This window comes from Scomber scombrus, chromosome 11 (assembly GCF_963691925.1).
Source record: "Scomber scombrus chromosome 11, fScoSco1.1, whole genome shotgun sequence".
In the NCBI taxonomy this organism is placed as follows: Eukaryota; Metazoa; Chordata; class Actinopteri; order Scombriformes; family Scombridae; genus Scomber; species Scomber scombrus.
In genome coordinates this window covers 3,559,220-3,585,734 of record NC_084980.1, presented here as the reverse complement: position 1 = coordinate 3,585,734, position 26,515 = coordinate 3,559,220, and the positions used below count along the sequence as shown (strand labels likewise).

Here is a 26,515-nt window from a genome sequence, read left to right as displayed (position 1 = left end):
TGTTAACAGCTCCACCAAATAGTGATTTTTACCTCTAAACTTCTCACATGGTTTAATTTCAGTAAATGTTCAAATGATCCAATATTTCAGCAAAATCAAAGATTAGAGAAAAGGTCCAAAAACTGAAAACACATTTGTGTATCACAACTTAGTTTTTTCTTCTTTCCTCTCCCATTAATCATCTCACCACCCCTCACATTTGTCTGCTGACCCTTTAGAGGGGCCCCACCCCTAGGTTGGGAACCACTTGACTAAACTAGCTAACTGTATATAAAGTAAAGTAAACTAGCTCCACCTCCAGCAGCTACAACAGTAACATGCTGCTCTAACACTGATGCTTCACTATTAATAATCTAATGATGTCATAATAATAATATATCAGTCAGAGGACCAAACCTCTACTTTTACTGTAATACTGCATACTACATCACTCATAATACTGCAGTACTTTTACTGTAATACTACATACTACATCACTCATAATACTGCAGTACTTTTACTGTAATACTGCATACTACATCACTCATAATACTGTAGTACTTTTACTGTAATACTGCATACTACATCACTCATAATACTGAAGTACTTTTACTGTAATACTGCATACTACATCACTCATAATACTGCAGTACTTTTACTGCAGTAGGACTTTTCATGCAGGACTTTTACATGTAATGGGATATTTTTTATATTGTTTTATTTGTACTTTTTAAAGGATCTGAAATACATACAGCAAAACACTGTAACTCCAACTATAGCTGTGTTCATTTGGCGCATAAGGACGTCTCTCTCTCTCCCCCTATCTGTCACACACACACACACACACACACACACACACACACACACACACACACACACACACACACACACACACACACACACACACACACACACACTACCTCCCACTATTGGGAGTGTACATCTTCCTCCTCTCCGGCAGCCCGCTTGCAGTGAAATGTAAGCCGACCTGAGTGCGCCATGAACGGGCCTCAGCTCAATGATCTACCGGACGACTCGGAGCTGCTGGAGCCGCATGTGAGCAGCCTGAGGCGGAGAGCCCTGCAGGCCAGCGAGCTGTCTGCTGTCAACACTTTCTCCGACGGCTTTCTCATCAAGTTTCTGCGGGCCAGAGACTTCGACGTGGAGCTCTCTCTGAAGGTACACCACAATCCTTCCAGCGAAAAAAAACTAACCTCGAACTAACTGTTACAGTACAGGAGCTCATAGTTAGTTTCAGGATTCAACAGGAGCTTAACGAAGACTTTATAGAAGTTTGTGGAAAGTTTTGATTATTGGCGGAAAGAGACGGCGTTTACCATAAATCCTTTTCTTTTATGCGTTCTAGCTTCCTGGAGGATTTCTGATCACTGTCTCTGATTTCACTGACAGCTGAAAGTGAGCTGCTGTCATAGTCTTTTTCATTCTGTTTCAACATAAACCGTCAAAACATTAAAGGACAAGTTCACCATTTTTCAAGTGTGTCTTAAAGTAACAGTCAAGTGTCCATATCAACAGTGAATGTGTTTTTCCTCTCTGTAATCATTCCTCCTGTTCATACTGACTATTAAAAGATCTCCTTCATAATGTACTTTTAATTTAAAGTGATGGAGGACAAAATCCACAGTGTGTCCACACAGTCATTTAAAAGTACATGTGAAGCTTCTATTCAGCTTCATCAGTGTGAGTTAGTCATATCAAGTGATATCTGACACATTTACTGTCTTTTTAGCATCAAATTCCCTCTTAGTGTTTCCCTGTTGAGCTGCGGTGGAACAAAAAGAGGGACTTTGGTACTAAAACACTGTAATATGGATCTTCTTATGGTCAGAATGAAAAGGAGGAAATAATTCAAGAAAAAAAAACAGGTTTTATTGTCCATTGTTCATTTATGCACCTGACTGTGGTTTTAAGACACAACTGAAAGTATGTCATCCTGTCCTCTAAAGGTTGACTGAGTTTGAATGTTTAATAAATAACTCATCTAGATATGCCTCAAGGCAAAATGTGTTGAGAATAGCAAACAGTTTAACATGTCTCTACAATAATAGTACACATTTGTGTACACATTGACTCCTCAATACTTGAAATCAGTGTGTTCTCCAGGTGTTTGAAAGGGTTTATCTGTATTTTTTTTCATAACTACCCAGAAAGGAACTGCTCTGTTAAGTTCATCTAAATGTATAATGCATTTGCAAATTCTACTCAAATTGCTTTTAAAGGGACACTCATTGTAAACGCCAAAGTCTGTTTATTAGTGATGACGGATGCATGAGAGTGTGTGCTGAAAATATCTTCAGGTCTTAAGTGTTCTGAGTGGTTTTCCAGCTTCAGCTAGAACATGAATTAATGACAGTTATGGTACACTGACATACTGACACAGATCTTTCAATACTTCTTATCTGTGTTTGTGATGCTCACAAAATAGTATTGGTTGTTTTATTGCTGTTACTATTGTAGTTAATGTGTATGGGAAGTCTACAGTATATGGGCCCAAGAGTGTCACAAGACCTGCAGTTCTGTCAGTGTCCACTTTACTGCGGGGGGCGCTATTCACAGGGAGTAATATTCAATTAGGTATAAAAAAAAATATTCTCCTGGATACAACAGATTAGTAACAACAGCATCTAATAAAATGAAATTAAAATCCATTAATTTTAATTGAAGGGATTTATATACATTTTGTTTATAGTTTACAGGTTGATAAGGCCAAGCTTATCCAAGAGCCATCAAATGACCTCTGACTGATGATTTTAAATGATCCTCAACTCTAAAATCAGTAGTACTCAATATCTATTGTGAACAAAATCAAAGTTAAAAAAAATCCTTTTAAGCCTTATAATATAATCTTAAACTGTAAAAAAAAAAAAAAAAAACCCACTGTTGTTTGATTTCTTCCTTGTTGTTAAAGCTGCATGTAATAAATAGAGGGATATATCACTGTTAAGGCTGATATTGTACACAGCTTTTAAAGTTGAGACAGTTGCTTGTACTTGATTGAGAAACCTACCTGCTAACTTCCATGAATTCTTATCAGTGATTACTCCTTTAAAGGGTTAATTCTGCAAAATCGCAAGATTAGACCTACTTTCTAACAAAGATCCAGTCCCTATGAAGACTACTGACAGTGTGCAGTGATTTTAGAAAGACACACCACTGTTGAGGTTTTCAAAGGAGATTATTCAATGTTTTGAGCAGTGTAAATTAATTCTTATCACTTCCATTTTATTGAGATGGAGGCAGAAATGTCATACAGATAGTTTTAAAATCCCAGCAGATGAAACCAGAATGATCTGCATTGCTAGAGACCACTGGGCATGAGCAGGATATTCTTCATACGGGTGAAATGACCCTTTAATTAGCTGTATCTAAGATTTTCCATTCATTTCTTACATTTTGTAGAGCGAACAATCAACTTACTGCTCTACAAAAACAATCAGTATACGATACTTCATTGATCCTTCTCAGGAAATGACTTGCAGCTACATCCACAGTCAAGACAGCCACACATAATATAAAAAAACTAAATTAAAAAAACTAAAATAATGACTAGAATACCTAAAAAATTGTACTAATAAATCAAATAAAAATGTAACAAATGATAATAAAATACTCAATGTGCAAAAAAAGTGGCAGAAGAAGTGCATCAAAGTCATTACTTAAGCACATTAAACAGTCTGAAGGCAGATCAATGAAAATACTTGTATTATATTTTATAATACTTATATTTTTCTACTTAGTTCTGGTTTATTAGCAAACAGATAACAAACAATGATACACAAATTGAACTAATATAAACTGTCCTCACATACTGAATACAGTCTCCTTGAACTCTCCTCTTCTTTCACTCCAGCTGGCATGTCTGCATGAAACACATAGCTGTGTTCAGTCATGTAGAAGCTCACACCTCACACTGACAGCCATTAATAGTTCATTAGAGTTTAAACTAAAACATTAAATCCTCTTAATAAGCCAGTTTATATTTCTAAATAGAAGTACAGCGTCTTCACCAGACTTCAGAGTATTTTTACTGTATTTATTCCTATAGTTTGATTGAAAATCGCCTGTAAAATCAGTGTGGTTTTTCAGTTTGAGCATGTTCAATCTGTTGTTTTTTTTTATAAGAGCATGAAATGACTGACCGCATGTATCATGTGGGCCGTTAGAGCTCAGAGCAGGAAGGCTGACTTGCTTATTTTCATTTGAAAGCAGCTGGAGTTCTGCCAAGTGGGACTAAGCTCAGCAGTCTGAACCACTGATACACTGACACACAGTCACTTAAATACAGTGTTTATTACAACCTTACAGCCCAGCTTGTATTGTTATTAGTGATGCGCTGATATGTCAATATCTTCCCAACTCATTAAGACTGATTGCCAATGCCGATAATGATATATGTGCATATGTTGTTCCATCTGGTTGAGGAGAATATTACACATGCAGTCATAAATTGTATTAAGTATGATCAAGAACAACAGTATATGAAGGAGGAATTTATGAAGACTGGAGTTCAGGAGCTCAGCATTAAGACTTTAATGAACCTGCTTAGTGGATTAATGGGTAGGATTTAATCTCTGGTCCAGACTCTGGAGCAGAAGGTGGAGGTAATGCACCTCATACGCTGGTTTTCAACTGTTGTTATGAACCAAAAAGATTGTTGGTGGCGTGCTGATATTATCACACATCCCTAATTTTTATTTCCTGTTTGATCTCATCTGCCGCACAAGTATTTACTCTGAGGGTTTGGCACCTATTACAGAGTAGATTTAAGATCATAAAGCTCTTTGTTCTGTGTCAACTCCGGGAAGAGTATAGTAAATATCATCTTTAATAGACTGTAAAGGATCCTGCTGGCAGGCATGAAGAGTCACAGGTAGTTTTTAAAAAAGGGAGGACTTATTTGCACAAAGAAGAAGATGTGTAACAAAAGTTCTGGGCTCATAAGAGAAGTCAAACAGAAGTTGACTCAGGCTATGCAATGGTTTAACAATGACTAAACAGACCAAACTGACCTCACAAACTAAACCCAATGGAAATATCTAGTACGTAATGGCTGATCAGACCATTTGGAAACAAAGAAGGGTAACACACAAACAACATGCCACCAACTGAACTACAAATTACAAAAAAGGCTTAAAAATGTATCAAGTTTAAGTTCAATTTTTACCAAAACCAAAGTACTGAAACCCATAATATCTAAACTAACAACAACATACTTTACAGCTCTTATTGAACTACCAGCGGTGGCGGAGGGACAGTCCTGAGATCAGCACCTGTCTGTCTCCTTCCTCAGTGCTCGGCCTCCTCAACACATCGTACCATGCCGTCCTCCCACTGCGGGATCACACGGGCAGCAGGGTGCTCGTCTACAGGATTGGTCAGTATACATATGTGTATGTAGTTGTGGTTTTACTGCTGTTACTATTGTAGTTCATGTGTATGGGAAGTCTATATTGGCCCCATAGCGTCACATTATCTGCAATTCTTAAAGTGTCCACTTCACCGAGGAGGCGCTATTCACAGAGAATAATACTTATTGTGTGTGTGTTTGTATGTGTTTGCGAATCTAATAGACACAGCAGATAATTATGCTTTTTTTTCCAGTGGGGGGGGGGGGGGGGCACCAATGATATGATTGGTCAGAGTTTTCACAGAATATTTTGAGAATGGAATAATGATTAGTTTCTATGCCTGGTGGATCTCTCTAACATTTTAGAGTGCCATTACCTTATTAATAGCATTTTAAACTAAACAAAAAAAATTGTAAAAATGTAACAAAGGTAAGGGTAGCTTTAAGAAAATGTTTGTACATCATTTGTATTTCAGCATTAGAGATTGCAGAATTAACATCACTTCATGCAGGTTTAAAGACTGATTGTAGTTGTCTATGTGTCTGTGCGTCTGCAGGTGAGTGGATCCCAAAAGACTGGACAGCCATCCAGGTGTTCAGAGTCAGCCTCATGACGTCAGAGATCATCGCCATGGAGACTGAGACGCAGAGGCGGGGTGTGAAGGTCGTATTTGACCTTCAGGGGTGGAGTTTAGGCCACGCCTTGCAGTTTAACCCTTCCCTCGCCAAAAAGATATCTTCTGTCCTCTCGGTAGGCCAAAAAGAATACTTCTGATCAAGTTGAATTTACTGTAAATACAACTCGTTCTGTGTGCTGTAAAGCTGGACACTTAACCCATAATGTGATATGGTGCTATGCTTTATATGGGTCTTCATCCATAGTAACATATTCTATCGCTATGCAGATGACACCCAACACTTTATAACAGGCTCTATCAAAAAAAACCAGCATGTTACAACACAAGCAGGAGGTTTGAGTGTTATTGTATCTTTCCCAATTGCATGTAAGGAACATACTGTAGCTAGTACAATGCTTGACAATGGTGGTGGAGAGTGTATCACTCTATAGGTGTTCAGGTGTGCTGGGACTGTGGAGGCTATAGCATATGATTCATATCATTAAGGCCGAAACTCAGAGAATCTACCTGCTGTGGGGAAACAAGTCATTTGATAGAAATTATGTGTAGCGTAGATAGTGTCATCTTTTCTTATTGAACACAAGTGAGACTAGTATCTGGCAGTGATAGTCCAGCCAAGCTGACAGTATATGTTCTCTTGCTATAATGGACAAATATTGTGATTTCAAGGTGAAACTCAGAGAATCTACCTGTCATAAGGGAACAAGTCACATGTATCAATTTGATAAAGATGTGAACTTCTTTTCTTATCAAACAAAGAGTGAATAGCATCTGACAATGATTTAAATGTATGTAAACGTAGCTGAAAGTGTCACTTTAGTCCTGTTAGATGCTTCTGTGGTCATTGCTCCTCAGTCAGTACAACTGCTACCAATAAACTGTCATACTGTCTACTGTATAACATGTAACTACAGCAGTTTAACTTTGTCTGTATGGTATAAAACTGGCATTATGGCAGCCTGCCAGCAGCTGTCAATCAAACAGACACTGACACGCACATCTAGCCAGCTGTGACAAAAAAGTTCAATTATGTTATTTTCTTCTAAGATATTTTTTCTTCCTCAATAAATGGACAACTAAATGTGATTTCAGTTAGACTTTCTGTATATATAATCAAGAATATGTATGTAATCAGTTCATTCTCCCACACTTTAGCAATGTAAATATATTGCTGCACATACATTTTGAAACATTCATCATGTAACACCGATTGCCCGTGGTTACCAGCTCTTGCTTCATAGTATAACCCTTTTTTCTTTTTTACTTAAAGTCCCGTATGTGCAGAGTTTTTGTCTTTACATTCATCTGCTGAATGGGGAAGTTTCTCTTTGCTCTGTGCTGGACTTTAATCTGAGTTTAAGCGTGTAGCTAGGAGCAGGATTTGTGGCATCATCATAAACAGTTTGCAGGCTAAACCATCTATATGAGATCCTAATTATTTTTCAAAGTCTTTTTATCTGTCTGTCTTAAAAGGAGGGAATCTGATGTTGTGCAGCTGTTCCATATTATTTCATAGACCTGATTAACACAATATCAGTTTGCTGAATGTGTATTTACCCCTATGTGTGTGTGTGTGTTTGTGTGTGTTTGTTCATCAGGACTCTTTTCCACTGAAAGTTAGAGGAATCCATCTGGTCAATGTGCCAATGTTCTTCCGGCCGGTCTTTTCCATGATTCGTCCCTTCCTGCCAGAAAAGATTAAACAGAGGGTGAGCACAGTTTATCTCATACAGTAATTACGGTAAACTCTCTTTTACATCCTCTAATCGGTCTTTTAAAATCAAGTTCCCCCTCTCTCTCCGCTGCAGATCCACATGCATGGTTCTGATTTTCAGGATACTTTAAGCGACTTCTTCTCACCGCCCGTCTTGCCTCCAGAATATGGAGGGGAGGGTTCTGAAATAGAGGAGGCATGTCAAGACTGGACCAATAACCTTCTTCAATCGGAGAAGCTCCTGCACCAGATTGCCGCCCACCCAACGGGTGACATCGCTACCGCCTCTGAGGACTTGATCTCAGAAGAAAATGAGACTGAACAGCGCTCTCACAGGGATGATGATTGAGAATTTGGATCAAAACAACCTAGTGCACTGTCCGGCGGCCATTTTTGAGGTCCTTAACTCTTGAGTACTAACTGTGGAAGTTGTTGGCAGCTTCAGTAGAGCTGGAAAGACATTGTTACTGTCTGTGCTGCTTTTTAAACCTTCAGCATTGAACCATCAGATTGACTTTGAGTTTACATGATGTTTGCCTGTTAGTTACATTGATAACTGTCCTCCTGGTTACATTACTAATAAAAATCCACCCAAACAAGTTGCATCCCCTGATGGAAAATACACTTGTTTGCTTTCTTACCAAGTGAGGTGAGAACACTGATATAAATCTCTCGTAACTTTAAGTGCAGAGCTGGATTCAGGCTGAGGTTAGCCTAGCTTAGCATGAAGGATGAAGACGCAACGCTAGGTTCATGACTCTGTAGGCTAGAAAAAGTATTATATCCCTAAAGTTCACTAATTAACTTGTTGCATCTTGTTTTTATAACAGTAACATTATTATTATAATTTAGCATAAGTTGCGATACGCTGCTCAGAAGTGCTAAGCAGAAGTGCTCTTATTCGTCACGAAATTCTGACTTTTACATTTTTGTTCATTTACAGCTTAAACAAACAAGATATATTACGTAAATAAGGAAACATATATAGGTGTTGGTGAGTGTTTTTTGCTTTGGATAAAGCCTAACTCATTGTTTCCCTCTAGCTTTAATGTTAAGCTAGGCTAACCACGTTCTAACTCCAGTTCTGTACTTGAAGAAGAAAGTGATATAGGCTACATCTCTTCATTGGAATTGCCACAATGTTGAAATCATTCTTAAAAGTTTTATACATTTTTAATCTATGTTTTATTTTGGGGTTTTTTTTGCCAATAGGCTATCTGCTAGCTGGCTGCTCAGGTTAACTGTGACTGTTATAGCCACTCAAGTATTTAGGAGTTGTCTTAAAGACAGGACAGTTCACTGTGTCGTCTCCGCTTGGAAACAAACCTACGTAATATTTTCGGTCTTTCACTTTAACATGAATGTTGCTGGATTTTACTGAGTGAATTTCACATCACTGCAAGTGTTTTTCAGAGTTCTCAACAGTTGTTCTATAGTTAGAAGCTAATAACTAACAGCTAATTCTCCCGTGGACCTCTGTGATGGGAGAAGATTTATGTAGCATATGCTTGTTTAGGACAGCACACACTGGTCTGAACACCAACCTCCAGTTTGAGGAGTGTGGAAACCTGTGAAACCCTGGTAACAGTCTCCATGACAGTTTGCTGCTTTGTGAAAGAACTTGGATCCCAAACAGCAAGCGCTGCAGATGAGTATGAACCCTTCCTTCCCTCCAACTCATCACTCCATCCAGACTTTTATCTTATCAGCCAGTCCAACCAATCCATCCCGTCTTCGATGTGTTCATATTTCACCTTTGGATCTTTGGTCTTCATCCTTCATCCTTCTTCTTTTTTTTTTTTTTTTTTTAATGAAGGTTTACCTTTAAGTTATTATATCATTTATGAAATGAAATGGTGTGTTTTTGTGATTCGTTGCACCTTTGACTATGTTTGGACCATGTATGTATCTGAGATTTCCATAAAAATGTGAATTTGCTATACACATTGAGTTTATAATTGTTTTTAATAATTCCTGTGAAACCTAGTGTCTCCAAAGAGAATAGGTCCATAATAAGAAAAAAACATGTATTTATACATTAGATTATTTGTGTTTTTAATAACACTTTAAAGTCTATATTGGCTTGACTGGAAGCAAATATTCCTGTGTGTCTTCTAAAGTAGACGGGTAAGATTTGTGCACATTAATGAGTCAATGAATATAATGTTTTAAATAAATGGTGTCTAGGAACACGTGTGTGCAGGCTCTCATTCATTCTCTTGTGTTTTTCAATTGAAGCACCTAAAGTGCACGGAGGATACTGACTAATGAATGAGTCAGCTTTCTTACTTAAAGAGATTTATCCATGTTCACAGGCATGAATGAACTCGTCACAATCCTGTAAACAAAAAGTGATGCAAGTTTAAGAGACCATAGAAAGACATGGTTGTAAGCAGTGGTGGAAGGTAACTACAATATGTGTTGTACCTTAGTATTCCCATTTTATTCTTCTTTTACTTCCACTCCACTACATTTCAGAGGGAGATATTGTACTATATATTCCATTATGTTTATTTGACAGCTTTAGTTACAAATTACTTTTTTAGGTGAAGATTTTACATACAAAACATATGATCAGTTTGTCAAATATTGTGTATCTAATGTATAAAACATCATTATAGATTATCATCATTATAGATTTCATTAAGTGTTAGTATGAAGAAAATAATGCAACTTAATACTACTTTTAAAAAAACTTCAAACTTTCCTCTCATGACCCTGACATGTTGTTTTCTATCTGTCTCACTGTCCTCCCTCCTGTCCCCTGTTGCTCAGTCTGTGCACTGTCACTGTACAGACCTTTGATCAGACTTAGCAGCTCAGTAAACATGTCGATCAGCCTATTTATCTGCTTCTCTGGGCTCAGTTTGTGATGTTTGTGAATGACATGAATGTGCAAGCTTTTGCTTTTCTTTGCTGTTCATTCCTTTAATTCATGATCACAGATCTTAAATCAGAGGCTGAGCATGTTCTTGCTTTGCACAGGATTCGTGAAGGACTGTGTATTCAGAAGTGTGTTGATAGTGGTCATGACACCCTGTGTCTGTGCCCGTCCTCTTTGTTGGACATTCAGTTTTTTACAGATTGTAGATTGTTAACTGGGCTCTGTCTAAACCCTGCTGAAATAGACAACAGAGGATTAGACTGTTGTTGTCTGTCTAATATGAGCTTCACTGATAACTGCTGAGAAATAAGGATGTCAGCTATTGAGCAGAAAGTCTCTATTTTGTTTTTTTTTTTACACACTTTCCAACCCTGCTGAGGAACCTGTTAGTACATGTCAGAAAAAAACTGATGTGTCTCCCGTCAGCTTCAACCACTAACTTCCCACTAAGTAGATACTGCAACAGCTTTTGGTTGGCATTACGCCACTTACCATGTACACACAACTCCCTGAAATAGGTGAAATGCTACTTTTGTGTGTTTGAACAGTGTTGCGTGTGGTGAGCAAGCGCACACCCAGAGGATAACAGTTAATCATTACACATTGTAAGAAGCGGTTAGAAAGCTTGCTGGACTTCTTTTTTTTTTTTCACAACATGTTTTGTGGAAATTAGACTTAGATTTGATTTGTCAATACTCTGTGGTCAACATTACTTGATGTAATCTGAAGGTTAATCAATAGTTTCCTGTTTTTTTTCTACACCCTTCCTCTTAAAAACCTACAGCAGTGACACACACACACACACACACACACACACACACACACACACACACACACACAAACACACACAAACACACACACACACACACACACACACACACACACACACACACACACACACACACACAATACTTCCTTTACCTTCATGTGTAAGATTTACAGCAGGTCACTATCACATCTTAAAGGCATATTTGACTTGAATGTATTCGTGCACAGACCTGATAAGCATTAGTATGACTGTTAATTGGAAAAGTTTTAGATGTTAATTGAAAGGGTTCACAATAATGAAATGGATCATCTTTACACCGTGGCTGGAGATACACAGCATTCACTTACAGTACAGTATTGAAATTCAAATGTATCTCTCTCTTTCAAAAATAAAATCAGACACAAACTAAAAAAAAGGTTTTTCAAATAAGATATCATATAATATGTTGTTGCATGGTTACATTCTCTGTTGTAGGAGGATCCTGTTAAGGGGATCATTTTGCCCATTAAAGGTCTGCACATGCATTCAGTCACCATCAGTCAACTCAGTGAATACATGACAGTATCTGAAACACCTGCTCAAAGACTGAGTATGACTAGTTTTTAAAGTAGTACACTGATTTAGTATTGCACTGATATCAACATTCTTAGTGATGCAGTGATATCAACATTCTTCTTCCTACCTGACGCCTACATTACCCACAATGCAACTCAACAGCCAACAGTTAGTTGGGAGATTGGGGTATGCTGTGCCAGTAGCAGCTAATGTATCCCAGAGCTAGATGAGGAGCTGCAGAAGTCTGCTAACCTCACTTCTTTCTAACTTTACACCCTCAGATTATTTTCCTTTTCAAACTTGTAGGAAGTCCTCAGTACCAGCTGATGCTGGGTCAAGTGACATCACTCGAGGCAGTTCATCAGACCGCACAGCTCCCCCTGGAGACACAAAAGGTACCACAGCTTATTAGTCTTTAATAAATCAGTTGATTAAGCAGATCTACTGTTGACTCCTGTGTATTCCTACAAATAAGAACACACTAGTGTCATATGGATGTATGAAAAACATATTTGGACCAGTGTTTCTGTTATCATGAATAGTTTCCAAACAAAAGCATGTCTCTATTTGCCATGGCTACTTGTACTGCACAGGTTCAAATAAAACATTGAAAACAGCTGATATGATGAAGCAGATCTGCCACAAAATAGTTGGGGGCAATGTCTTGTTGTATCATCTTGTAGAGATCCATCCTGCTACACTGATCCAGAGTGATTTGTCACTGTCTAAATAGCAAAGTTCTGTTAACTGATGGTCTGATGGCCTGAAAACATCCACAGGCAACAGTAACACCAGTCCTGGTGCTTTGTGTATTAGCGCAAATATTGTGTATGCATGTATAAAGTGGGTCAGAGAAATCAGGCCATCCTGAAAGAGGGGCTGTTTTATGTGCTCTGTCAGCAGATGGCGCAAGAGAGCTACGTGACAGAGTGCGAGAGGCTTGTAACAGTAATAAAAACTCAACACAGACCACACAGACACACATTACTACCAAATGTAATTCTCCAATTGAGTTATTTCATTATTTTGTCTCAAACTGAATCTTACTTCTTTATTTACTTTACTAACATGAGATGTCTGTTCCTAACATTTCAGACATGGTTGACAAGTGAAATCTTTATCTTAGTGTTCTATTGTCAATAACAGGAGCTGCTAGTTGGAAGCAACAATTGGTTGAGACCTTACCAAACGAAAGGCATTAGACAGGCATTAATAACACGTTGAAGTAAATGATTTATGTTTTTAGTTGAATACGAAAATATGTAATGCCTCTTCATGTGCATTAGGTATGAGAAACAGACCCAGTATAAAAGTAATTGATTTTTAGACTGCATGTGCTTATAAAACATGCTTTATAAGTCTACTGGATCCAGAGCATGGCTGGCAGGCATGCTGTACTACTGTAGTGACTACCACCATTGTTATATTTGCATCATCTCCTGTGCTTCCCTTCAATACTTCCTTGTATTCAAGTATCCAGTGTCTGCAGGGAAGCCCAGAGCAGGAACCAGAAATGTTCATGTATATCCTGTTTAAGCAAAGATAAAGACATAAAGTTACTGTATGTACTGTCCATTTGATCCTTATCCTATAAATGTAGTTTCTCTGTGTAACCTGGTTACTTAAGTGCATGTAAACACACTGATGTGATTCAGACAGGGGAGACTATTTGTGCTAATTAAGCCTCTGGGGGTATCCCTATCCCTATTATTTCTAATTGCCTAAAAGGGTATTCCACCAATTTTACACACACCTACGTATACAAAAATCAGACATCACAGCTTGAAATTCATAATAATTTTCATATCATAATAATATTCCAAAAAAATCCAATAAATACAACCAAACTGCATGAAAAACACATCAGAAATGAAATAAATATACAGTAAATAAGATGCTTTAGAGACTTCATTTGATCTTGTGGTTGAGATACTCTCTTATGAAAAATTTGAAGAATATAATCAAATTTATCATGTCTTTTGGAAGGCGTGAGTACAATTAAAGTGAGAAATGGTGTTTATATTCCTCACTGTAAGCTTTCTAAAGCGTCACACTTCTGAGACAATAACCGTGATGATGCTATGAGGGATATGTAACAGAAAGCCTGTGTTATAAATGGAAGGTGTGGAGTTTACAGTTTTTGGAGCTTGACCCTACCTAAGACTAAAAGTCAGAATATCTCAGCTTCTGACACTCTGAATTTTAACTCTTAAACTCCTAAATTTCTTGAGTACTCTGACGACTGAACTTGTCCAGCCTCTGTCTCAACTTTTCAAGGAGGGTTGAGTTTTCCCTTTGTGCAATATTCTTCCTTTTCACTGTGGAAAACTCCCACTCTGCTGTTGCCCTTTGCCCTGCAGACACCACACCCACTCCCCTATTCCTCACCAAGCCACCATTGCAGTATATGAAAACCTTGTACCTTCAAAACCTTCCAAGCTTAGAAAAGCATCCCTGTTTTCATCTTTATGAATATCCCTTGTCAGATAATCCAATGGGTTATTTAATTGTATTTGTGATTTAATCTTTTTAATTTCAGAAGTAGTATTTTCTCCAACCTGTAAAGGAATATTTAGTATAAAAAATTGGAAATAAGTGGTTTTCAATGGACAGCAATGAGGAGCCAACAATGTCGAGGTTTCTTAAGGTTTCAAACCACTGTTCATATGACCTTGTCAATGTGTCTGGCCCCTCATAAAAGACCTCTTTGCCTTGGGAGTCTCCGCCTATTACCCCCACCCCCATTAAACCCCTGCTAACACTCCCCCATCCCCCAGCGGCCTAACCTACCAAAACAAACACTCCCAGGGACGCTGAGATGCACTCCACCGTGACAAAGTTACAATTCAAAGTGTGAATAGAAACCAGCTGTATAACCACGTCACATGTACTATACTAAGGTGTGTCTATAACCCAATTCTCTTTTATAATCAATTTATTCTATTATTCAAGACTTTGATTTGCTTTGGAAAATATGTTTTAGGGAGAATATAATGCTACCCGAATTCAATCTCTTATCAGTAGAACAAAATGTTCAAACATTAAATGCATCTGCGGTTCATCAGGTTTTCTTCGTTTTTTACTACAGTATCAGGTAGAAACTAAAGCAAGGTCATATTTAGGTTAATAAACACAATAGGTTAAGGTTAGAGAGAGATTATGTCCATGGTGAGTACAGTATGGTTAAAGTATGGTAAAGGTGCAGGGCCAGATTAATCCACTAGGTGGCCAAGGGGCAAAAATGTGTTGTGGACCCCCTCCGTGAGTGAAATTATTGTAAAAATGCTTGTTTGAACTTGTGAAAAATGTTAAGTGATAGTCATAGAAATCGTCATCGTTAGTGTGTCTGAACAGTATGTTCCTGAGTGAAAGTAAAGCGAAGTCGGTTTTATTTATATAGTCAAATCATAACAGAAGTTACCTCAGGGCACCTTTCACATAGAGCGGGTCTAGACTGTATCTCTATTTACAGAGACCCAACATTCCCCTATGAGCAAGCACATGGTGACAGTGGCAAGAAAAAGTCCCCTATAATGGGAAGAAACCTCAAGTAGGTGTGCAAACATCTTCTTTGACTGGTTGAGTTGAAAGAGAGAGATACAATTATAACAACAACAACAACAACAACAACATAATAGAAATATGACTAATAATATTAATAATAATAGGCACTGGCTTCAAGCAGGGCCATGGCAGCATGGGTTCCACAACCATGACCCCTGGAAGCTCCATAACCAGGCAGTCCAAGACCATGACTCAAAGAAACCTATAAGATGAGAAAGCACAACAACTCTGGGGAAGTAATCGATTTAATAACATGCATTAATGGTAAATAAATGTGTACAGATGGAGAGAGTCTTTAGAAGCTTCTAAGGGCAGCTTTATGATAAGGATTTGCTAAGGCATCTTTTTGAGACAGGATGTGCCTGATTTTTGCAATACTATGTCGGCGTTAAAAAGCAGTCCTTGGAATTTGCTTTATGTTGGTGTTACATGACATATCTTGATCAGAGATAGCACCCCGACTCCTTATGATGGTGCTGGAGGCAATGCCTTCTAGAGTAGCTATATCATTAGAGACAGGCTAAGACAGGTTGATGGTTTAGATGAAGATAATCATTTAGGAGGTTGAGTTCAGGAAGGTCCATCAGAGAAAGCAGTCTTAATATATGTCAGATTTTACAGCTGTATTTGGGAATAAATTGGTGCCTGTTGAGGGCAGGTGGTGATGAATTTTGCCTGTAATAGTTAAAAATGAACTCTTTATTAGCGTGACCAAAGTGCTGAAAAGAAACCTCTGGCTGTTTTTATTCTTCTGTAATAATGATGAGTAATTGGTGGCTTTTGCATTACAGAGGACCTACCTGTAGGTTTTAGGACTATCTTCACAGACTAAGCAACATTCATCCAGTGTGAGTGAACACTTAATCATTTCAAATGTTCACTATGTTTGCTCTAATCTACAGGTTCTAATCTTTAATTTAGAGATTCTCCGAGAATTCAGAGTAAGGGGAGGATGATAAACTATAACAAATACAGTCGGACAGAAAGTTTTCCAGGTTGGGTGTGAAAGACAACAAGAAAGAAACAACAAGACTTTCAAATGAATTATAATACATTTTAGATCTAGGTTTGATTAATAGGCTTGAGTTAAAACAAAGACCTTCTGTTTATTCTGAAACAGATCCTGACAAGTCCGTGTTTGTGTATAGAGTAGTGACAACAACTCCTTGAGATTGGTCCTAGTAAGCTTGTATGTCTGTACTGAATGTGAGTGTGCCATACTATATACACTATATCAAGAGTTGTCTCTTTCCTCATTGAAGTCTAATTCAAGTGTTAAATTGCTATGTCAATTAGGGGGCTCATCCAGGGCGTCAATCTCATTCATTTCTTTGATTATTCTCAAAGTATCTATGCAGCTTTGAAGGAACTACAAGACCCAGGAGGTCTACCTCTCCAGAGGGAGGCTCGTTAATCTGGCTGGCATCTGAAATAACATGAAGATACAGTATTGGAGACCACTGATTGAACAAATGAAATGTAAAGACATTCCATTAGGGGTTAGAACCCTTTGAAAAAAGGAATGAATGAATAATGTCCATTGAATTACTGATTGACTTATTAAGAACTCAATCAGCACGATAAAATGAGTAAATGTCAAAGAAATGAAGTTCTCAGAATGCGCGAAAAATAATGAATCATGAACATGGACCAGAGACCTGTAGGCAGCTACAGCTGTGGATTTAACACAGTGGGTTCCCTTAAAACTGCTGTTTCAGTTGACCTTTAAACCAGGTTGATAATCCATTCATGTTAAGGTTAGGTAACTAAAATACTTGGTTAACAATTAGTGGAAGACCATAGTCACTGTTAAACAATGATGAGCTGAAATGATCAATTTGAAGTTTGACAGAAAATAAATGAAGAAACAATGCCAAACACTGTCTAGTTCCAGCATCTCTGATGTGAGGATTGGCTGTTTGTTCAGTTTTACATCACTGTACATTAGATATCTTTGGGGTTTGGAGCGTTTGCCAGACATAACAAGTTTGAATACATCACCTTGGCCTTTGAGAAGTCATGATGTGCATATTTCAGCATTTTCAGATGTTTTATTGACCACTCTATTATTTGATTAATGGAAACAATAATTGGCAGAATAATCAATAATGAAAATAATCAGCAGCCCTAAAATAATGAACAAATCAGCTCTGAATTAAAGCATGAGAGCATGGTATTTGTTGTTAGGTCACCAGAGCTTCCACAATGTCTCTTTTCCAACAACTGTTCACTGTGGTATAAAAACATAATGCACTGAAAAAGAATTTAGCCAAAGAATGTTTCCTATGATGGCATTAAATTCCTTCTAAAACATATTGGCTATTGCAAAAATAGGCCCTGGTCACATCTGGCATTAAAATGCCTCCTGGGTGACCTAATCACAAGTGGATTGGACAGCTCTAAATACAGTTGTGAAAGCACCCAAGACGCATTGAGAACACATTGAGATTGGATCACCCACACCACATTCAGCAGTGGTCTGGGCAGCATATGGCCACATTCTTTTATCAGTGAGTATACAGTTGTTTTTAAGGCAGTGTTGCTATAATCATGGCATTTGTAAGACGTCCAAATCAAACTAGGACAAAACCCACAGGACTTTTTAATATTACAATTTTCTTGTGGCTGAAACGTACCATTTAAAGCATGTGACACCAAATACATCACCCCCCCCCCCCCCCCCCCCCCCCCTCCCACAAACACACACCTATCATGCAAATGACATTCCATTCATTTGATTAGATCACCGCTCGCATCCAGACTCACCACTACACACAGTGATTAGGTCAATTCAAAGCTCTTTGTGTCTCCTCGATCACTCAACCATACATACAGTATGTTAGAACAACACACCCACCCACCCACACACACACACACACACATTCACACACGTACAAGCCCGGGGGCTGTGATGTCTGTGTGCTGACCAAATGGGAGATATGCCTGTGAGATAGCCAAATAGTCAGTGCTCTGCAGGAGGTGTTGGGTGTGTGTGTGTGTGTGGATAGCAGGGCAGCGAGGGCAAGAGCTGTGAAAGGGTGGATGTGGGCAGAGATTTGAAGAGACTTAAACCCCGAACACGTTCAATACAATTTAAAGCAACTGCTTCGTCAATGAATGTTGTAAAAGTGGTCAACAGGGCCTGAACGAAGACAAAATGTTGATTGAGGGTCAGCATGTGGTGTACATTTTCTGTTTGAGTGAAAGATGATTAAAAGTTCTCTAAGTTACCTCAAATATATAAATACCTATTGTGTTGCAGATAGCTTGGTGTTAACCTTAAGAAATAATGGACCAAAACATGAAGGATACACCATCATTACAGACAGTTAGTAAAACATTTGGGGAAATGAACAATGTTACGAATGTTTGGGTTTTTGTATCAGCTTAGGGTGATTAAGTTAAGGCAAACATGTCACGTGACCAAAAGAAGCTGACCAAAAAGTCAATAAAGACTCATCTTTTTACTTGTTAAAACAGTTGAGATCTCTACTTTGTCTTATTAAAGTTGACTCATGGTAATACCATGTATATTTATAATCCTTGACTTTCAATAATGCAGTCAGAAATACCATGGACACCACAAAATACTGTATATAAGAAGCGTTAAAAATGATGTATTAATCCAGAGGGGAATTTAAGACACAATAGAATTAAATGAAGTAAAATAGTAAAATAAAAAATGTTATTAGTATACATTCTGCAGCAACATAGTATATAATAAAACACAGTGAAATAGATTATTAAAAAGCATGCACAAGCAAGGCTGCTTTAGTAGCCCCAGGGGCCCCTGGGCACTGAAGCTCATGTCCCCCAAACAACTTTTATTTTATTCTGATTGGATAACGCTGCTGTCGGGTGGAAACATTGTAACTCCATATGTTCGGACATACTAGGTTTCTGAAAGCGACCATAATTATCAACATCAAGAGAATGGGTCAGCCTTGGGTCATATTTCTGTAGAGCCCCCTTCCCCCCCAAAAAAACAAACAAACACAAAAAAGAATGTCCACATATTTTCTTTCTTCTATCATTGAAGGCCCCTTTCTGCTCAAGGGCCTAGATTGCCCATATGGTAGATCCTGCCATGTGCACAACATATAATAATACTAACTTTATACTGAAATATTATGTTTAAAAATAAAAAATATATATTCTAAGTGAATTCTGACTGGCCTTATGTAGTTGTTACAAACTTTTACTTCTCCTTCTACATCAGTCAATATAAAGCATAAGCAAAGTTATCATGAATGTATAATAATTCTCATTAAAATATCTACAGCCGAATTCAAACCACAAATGATTCAAACCCCTCTCAACATTGCTGTTTTTGATTATTTTGACTGTACTCTCAGCTACAAATCTGTATGTTGTTGTTGTTGTGACACGTTTCTGTGTTGATATATTTGATATTTAAATGTTAAATGTGTGGATGGGAAAAACAGACCTTCCATCTTGCCACGTTCAAGAGGACCGGAGGGGGCGGGGTAAAGATAAGACTATCCACACGGTTGAATAAGCTCAACGCCTCTCAAATCCTATTGGTCTATAAATTCCACAACCCCGCCCCTTTCTTTAACAGCAATTCTCTCATTGGTTCACGCAGCTGTAAGTTTGACTGGGGACGGGGTTTCTATGGTGTTGAGTTTTATGAGGCAGCAGGACAGGTTTTGATTTCTCTTTGCTGCTAGAAATTCAGCCTCTGGCCGCTTCTCTCTTCTCCAGTCAGAGCTCACTCAGCACAGCTGCCACAGACTCGTCATGGCTTCAAAGAAAAGCTCCAAAGTGCAAAAATCTAAAGGTGAGTTGCTGCTTCTCTCTCTCTCCTTTCTATCATGGACTGCAGTGGTGGGGATGATGCGTGTGAGCATTTAGCTTTCACCGTCAGCCAGCTAATCTGCTGTCAGGCTGTTGTTTCATTCAGGGCCATGGTTCTTAGCTAGCTGGCTATAATGGTGTCGACGTGTTGGATAAACGATAAATGTGCTTAAACTAGATTTAAGGAGTGTGTAAACACTGAAAAGTGAAGCACAACCGTGCTCCTATTACTGCTTTAACACGACAACACTGTACATTACTGTTGTCCTTTTACACACAGGAATTCCAGCGTCGCCACAACTATATAATTCGACATTAGCTAAATGCGTACTAATGTTTTATTGTATTTAACACGTTAGCTTATGTTTTAAACGAGTACGTCATCGTTATATGAACAGTAGCAGCGGTATCTACGGTGTCCAGGCTGGTTGAGTCGTGGCGACTCCAGCTCCAGTAGGATTACAATGGTGCACTCGCTCTTGTGTGTGTGTGTGTGTGTGTGTGTGTTTCTAGCTTCTTGCACAGTCTGTACTCTCTGTGTGGCTTAATGTAGGCCTAGTCGTCGTCAGCGTTTAGGTTTTTTGAGACGCATAGTTGCGGCTGGTATTACTAGTTTAGTGTGCGGTGTACCCCGGGGCACAGGCAGGGCCCAGGGCACCCCGCCCCCAATTCCATCCAGTCACTTTTGGAAATGCTCACGTGTCAATATGAGAGGGGGGTGGGGTTGTACGTGGCTCTCGGGGGTCTCCTCGGGTGCAGGGACCCCGCACAACACATATTATATATCCATATGAGCTTTGTTGTAGGGGCTGCCTAGCGCCATATTTGAATGTATAGCTACATGGCGCGCACCCAGTATGCGACGTAACTCAAATCTCAAATCAATGAAACTCCCGCGTTTAAAAACGTAATAACTTGTCAGGTTAATTGCGGGAGAAAAGTACTGCGTAGACTTTTAAACGTACGTCGACTTTACGTATTATCTGTACCCGTGCTATAGAAGGGATGGGTCAGCCCAGTGATGACTTTCACCCGCAAACTGACACGTGGCTTTGGGTAGACGAGTAGGAGTTCGTGTTGTGTATGTTGATACCCTTACTATAGGACGAGGTTGTAGTAGTCCATACTTGAGTACACTCTGTACTTAACTGACTGCACAGGACTTCCTATTACAGAATGATGCATTCCGGATACCACAACAAAGCGCATGAGTCCAAAATTACTAAATAAAACCATAAATGACAGTAACATGTATTTCTGTGGTTTTCTATCTATTTTCGCTGCTTGTGTTGATGCTGAGACGCAGCAACTACTTTCCAGACGAATGAATGAGAAGCTGAAGGCAAAACACTATAAATATATAATGCAGCTTTTTTAAAGTTTATTTTCTTCCATGTTAGTGATCACAGCTTGATCTGCAGGGGGTTCATCACGTCCTGTGTTTTTGCAGTTCAAAGGTGTGTGACGTTTAGAAAAAAGTCCCGAGAACAAAATGTTCAGTTTTTTCGGGTCTACTTAACCCCGCCCACCTCTGTGCCTATGCATGAATGTATGTGCAACAGTTGTTTCACAGTGTGCTGCTGCTGCTGCTGCTGCTGAGCACCATGAAACAATACTCACTCATATGTGACAGAAGACTGCTGTTAGAATGAACAAATACTCATTTTCAAGCACAGGATGAGATTAATGCATCTACATTTAGACACAGTATAATGTATGTATTATACGACATAATAAACCACTAGGGCTGGGGATTGGTACTAAATACCTTTTTTAAGGTATCAACCGAAATAAATCAATACCAAGTAGTATCGAAACATCTCCCGTCAAATGATACCTGCAATCAACCTTTTTGCACCCACACATGGATTAATAGCCTAAGTGTGTGTGACATATGCTGATTTTGAGCATTTTGTATTTAATAAATATTAATAATTTGAAGACTTTCCAAATGCACTTGTTTAAAAATCAAATCATTTACATGTGGAAGAGTGGTGGCATTTCATACAATGTAATGCTTCTATTCACATGATGCGTATCTAAAGAAGTACTCAATTGATATCAGTGTCACTTGAACCCTTACATACAGTTCAGGGTTACATTTGACCCATTTCTACATTTTTAGAGCAGGAAAACCCCCTTAAATACTTTTTTTCTTTTAATCTGAAATTTGGCAACTTTTCCTAAATGACCCAAAGTATACAAACATGGAAACATTTTTGACCCATATTTATTCTAAACTTCAACAAATACGGTTGCATTCTTCTAATTTAATACAATTCATTGATATCATTATGTTCTCCTGTTGTATTTAACTTAGCACCATTACATAGTGTGGCTGTAAAAGGTGTATTCACCATTCACAAAAAAGCATTCAACTTTAAAAATAAACTCTCTCTGGTCTCTGAAAGCTTCACTATAGCCTGATCACACATTTATCTGTTACTTATGACGTATTCAGGAATGATTTGTTGTGCTGAAATGTGGTACAGAGGTCAGTTAGGAGGGGATGCTGTGAAGGGTCAGAATATGAACGGTGTATAAGGGTTAAGTGCACTCGGATTTGTACTGGTATCATAGTTTTTTAAACGATACCCAGCCCTATAAACCACATGAGAATCTAACTGATAAATGTCTTCAATTATCTACTGTTGTATTTTTTCAAAGACTGTAATTATAGTGTTTTAATCATAGTGTTTGTTCAGATGCTGAATTTTATGATTGGCAGTTGAAATGCAGCCAAGTAGGCCATAAGTACAGTAGCTCACAGACAATGCAGCTTCGCAGGTTGCAGAGGGGATGGTGACTGAATGTTAAACATTCACGTGGGAATCCTGCCAAATGTGGCCCCTTATCTCCATGATGTAACACTCACAGGGAAACGTGTCCATTTAACTGCAGGAACCAATTATGTCACCCTCAACGCAACTTAAATATGAAAGTGAGATTTTTCTCAAGCAGCTGTGGATGAACTGGTTCTATTTTAATGGGAAGAGAAAGTCCTGTGCACTTTGTCTGTGTTTATTTGAGTTAAGTCACATTATTAAACATCACTGGCGGCTTATCTAATATTGATTTTTTTTTTTTTTGGCTCTGGCGGTCAAGCTTGAAAGGAGAGAGTAAACAGCGAATTGTATGTTTTGATGCTTTCAGTGTGAAAGTGGATGTGCTGACTCATGTATGTGGTTGATTGAATCGGATCTTTCGATGAGACATAAGAAGGGTTTGTCTGAGCATTTCTGTTCATGTATTTGTGCTTAACTAAAATCTTATTTCACCATCTTTTTTTTCCAGTCATGTGTTCATATTTTTCTACATTATGTATCATTTAAATCCCTCAGGCCTCCTCGTCGTCCCCTCTGCGGTCGATGAGTTAAGAGTTGCTGAAGTATGCAGAGCTGAAAGGGTAACAGCCTGCTCTGTCCCTCTGGGACTAATGTGTGATGCTGTGTAGTGTGCTTTGCATTCTCAGAACGTGTTCTCTCTGCCCATACTAAAGCCTGTCAGACAGGAACATCACCGTGCAACTTTGCATGATAGTGTGTGTGTGTGTGTTTTGGCCTGGTGGTGCTGCATCGTGTGCTCCTAAATCAAACCAGACCTAAAGTAATAGCTCCATATATTAAATAAGTTTTGCAAGTCTCCACAGTTATAAGGGACTCCTCTTGGATGGGTTACCTTTTTATAACAGGTCAGGATATTGGGGACCACCATGCACATGCAGATACTGAAATAAATGAGTTACACATGATAATGAAAAGTAATGCATCATCATAATTAGAAACATGCTATTATCACATAATCTAACATTTATTTATCATAAGTTTAATTGCATGTTTTTAACATGGTGTTAAGCATTATCATCGTTTCTGTGCTTTATTTATAGTCTATAGTGATTATTGTAGAATGGTAAAATGCTGATTGGAGCTGTGTTTGATTGATATTAGATACCAGCAAATCAGAAGGCAGTGTTTTCTGTTAGGGATGCACCAATCTGATACCAGTGTGGACTTGACAAAAATTGAATATAATATTCATAAGTATGTTTTTAACTAGTATATAATCATTTGAAAATAAGAATTGTCTTTATATCTACATAGTGAGCAGGTCCACTTCCATGTTGCATCACCATGTTTCTACAGTAGCCCTGAATGGACAAACTAATCACTGAGAAGCCCTAGAAAGGCCTCTATAGATAGTCAGGGCATTTAAATTCTATGTTGCATTAGATTAAATTAGCAGAGGTATTAATATAGCTGGTCTTATTGAGACTACACAGGCTTCTCAGTACAGCTGATTTTTACTCAATCAAAACCAGGTGGTGTTGGTGTTACGACCTAGTGTACATTTTGTTCTGTGTAAGCCTTGTGCCTCACAATGCTTAAACAGCAGCAACTCTGGAGGGTGTGTCTTCCACTCTAGATAATAAATCATCCCCATTGTCACCAACACTCAATCCAATGATTTGATTCAGTATTAGATCAGTGTATCTTTATTTTCTAGTAGTCTGTCAAAGTTTGTGAAGAAGTTAAACTGTAGTTGGAAACAAGCTGAAACTACAGCTCCGTATTTAATGACATGTTTGCAGTCAGCCTGTGATATAACGCAATTAGCTCGACGCTAGCTCAACAAACAACAGCTCCAGCTAATACTAGCAGCTTTCTGGGGGGATTGCTCAGAACAAAGCCCGGCAAGGGATTCGTTTCCTGCCCGAGGCCATGTCACAGCCTCCATCACTGGAATGCACCCATCACCCAAAGCAGCACCGTACCCACTGACACTGAACCAGCCAGTTCCACAGTCAGTAAAGGAGTGGAAGTAGTCGGGCTGATAGGTGGATGGATAATAATAAAGTTTTGCTGAGCTGTACCTGCTCGCTGCCAGGAGACGTGTACACACAGGGTTTCATCATCACGGCCCTTTAGATGTTTTGAATCTTGAACGTATGTTGAAGAAAGTGAGCAGAGTGAGGCAGTTTTTTTAACTTTTAGGTCAGAGGTCAGCACTGTCAAAAGTGAGAGTGGAATGTCCTCTAAAGGTATCCAAAACCCGCTTTTGTTTGCACACACACACACATTTAAAAGCCTGAGGGAGTAGCAGTAGGTAAGGTTTTGAAGGCGGTGCAGCTCAGCAGTCCTTACATAAGACTTGAGAGGAGCTGCTCAGACTGAACAATGTGTACCGAGCGTCACAGAAGAGACTGAGCAGAGAAAGTTTTCCATTTGTTTGGAAAAGAAGACCTACTGTGTGTGCGTGCGTGTGTTTAGTGTGCATGCCTGTGTGTGAATTGGCTGCTGTGGTCATACAAGCATGGAACGTACAGGAGAAGCGAGCGGTACGTTATTGCATGGTTTTAAGTTTCAGCAACAACACTTTTGGGTGTGTGTGTGTGTGTGTGTGGATGTTAGTTTGTGGTTGAGAGTGTTTAATATAAGGTTTTGTAGGTGTATTCTGAGCTGTAAAGATGTAGTTAGTCTTTTTTTAGTCTTTTAAAAACAAGCAGTTATACATCACATTATATGGTTTTGTGGTGGTTTTTTGTGCTATTTCCTGACTTGAGTCCAGTTTTTTTTGTTTAATCTGATCTGTCTCTTGTCTTTTCACTCTTTCTAATTAATAGAACAATGATCTGAATGTTTGAACCTGAAATTCTGGGCGTGTCAGGCATGTAACCACACAGGTATTGACTTTAGTCACAATTTCAGCCCTGTGGTTTATCTTAAAGCCAGAATAACCCTGCTATAGCATATATAACATAGAGATATGAGAGTCAGATCATCATGTACAGTTATATTTGTCTATCTTGTGTATCAAGCTGAAATGAGGCAGAGTTTCTATTATATTCAATCAATCATATTCCCTAATGCTGCCAATGCAGTGAGGACATGTATGAGGTTTAAGAATAGCTGACTCAGCATGTCAGATGTAGAAAACAGCCGTGAGAATCAGTGTGATTTACTTTTCTTTATGGGTTGATGCCTTTTTGTGGATGTGTTGTTTTCTGCTTGAGTATTAGCCATGGATCCGAAAAACAAACCCAAACCCCGAGCCCCCTCCTCCTCTTCTATTATAATGAGTAAAGCTTGGTGGGGCTGAGAGTGCCCCGGGCCAAAGAAACAACCGTAAATTACTGACAGAGGAGCTGTGAAGCTGGTTTTTAAAAGGTTTGTGTTGTTTAAAGGCTCAATTTCATGCATAAAATCTGATAGTAATTATGTTAATGAAA

At 38.6% G+C, this 26,515-nt stretch overlaps 2 protein-coding genes across 7 annotated transcripts in view; both read left to right on the top strand.

Annotated features, from left to right (window-relative positions):
* The first annotated feature begins 911 nt into the window (after positions 1-911).
* ttpa (tocopherol (alpha) transfer protein) lies at positions 912-9,889 on the top strand. Its single transcript, XM_062428416.1, has 5 exons — positions 912-1,158; positions 5,221-5,374; positions 5,905-6,098; positions 7,584-7,694; positions 7,794-9,889. Exons 1-5 carry the CDS (start codon positions 979-981, stop codon positions 8,046-8,048), a joined length of 894 nt encoding a protein of 297 aa, XP_062284400.1. The 5' UTR covers positions 912-978; the 3' UTR covers positions 8,049-9,889.
* A 10,240-nt stretch (positions 9,890-20,129) lies between these two features.
* asph (aspartate beta-hydroxylase) overlaps positions 20,130-26,515 on the top strand; it is a 29,303-nt gene continuing 22,917 nt past the window's right edge. For all 6 annotated transcript variants that reach the window (XM_062429754.1, XM_062429752.1, XM_062429755.1 and 3 more), the window contains exon 1: positions 20,130-20,272. In XM_062429754.1, the coding sequence (XP_062285738.1) occupies positions 20,233-20,272 (40 nt within the window). In that variant the 5' untranslated portion in view covers positions 20,130-20,232. The remainder of the gene's footprint in view (positions 20,273-26,515) is intronic.

Coding starts and splice junctions, on each gene's coding strand:
- ttpa (XM_062428416.1), top strand. CDS start 979: ATGAACGGGCCTCAGCTCAATGATCTACCGGACGACTCGGAGCTGCTG. Junction 5,375..5,904: donor GGTGCTCGTCTACAGGATTG/GTCAGTATACAT, acceptor GTGCGTCTGCAG/GTGAGTGGATCCCAAAAGAC. Junction 7,695..7,793: donor CAGAAAAGATTAAACAGAGG/GTGAGCACAGTT, acceptor TCTCCGCTGCAG/ATCCACATGCATGGTTCTGA.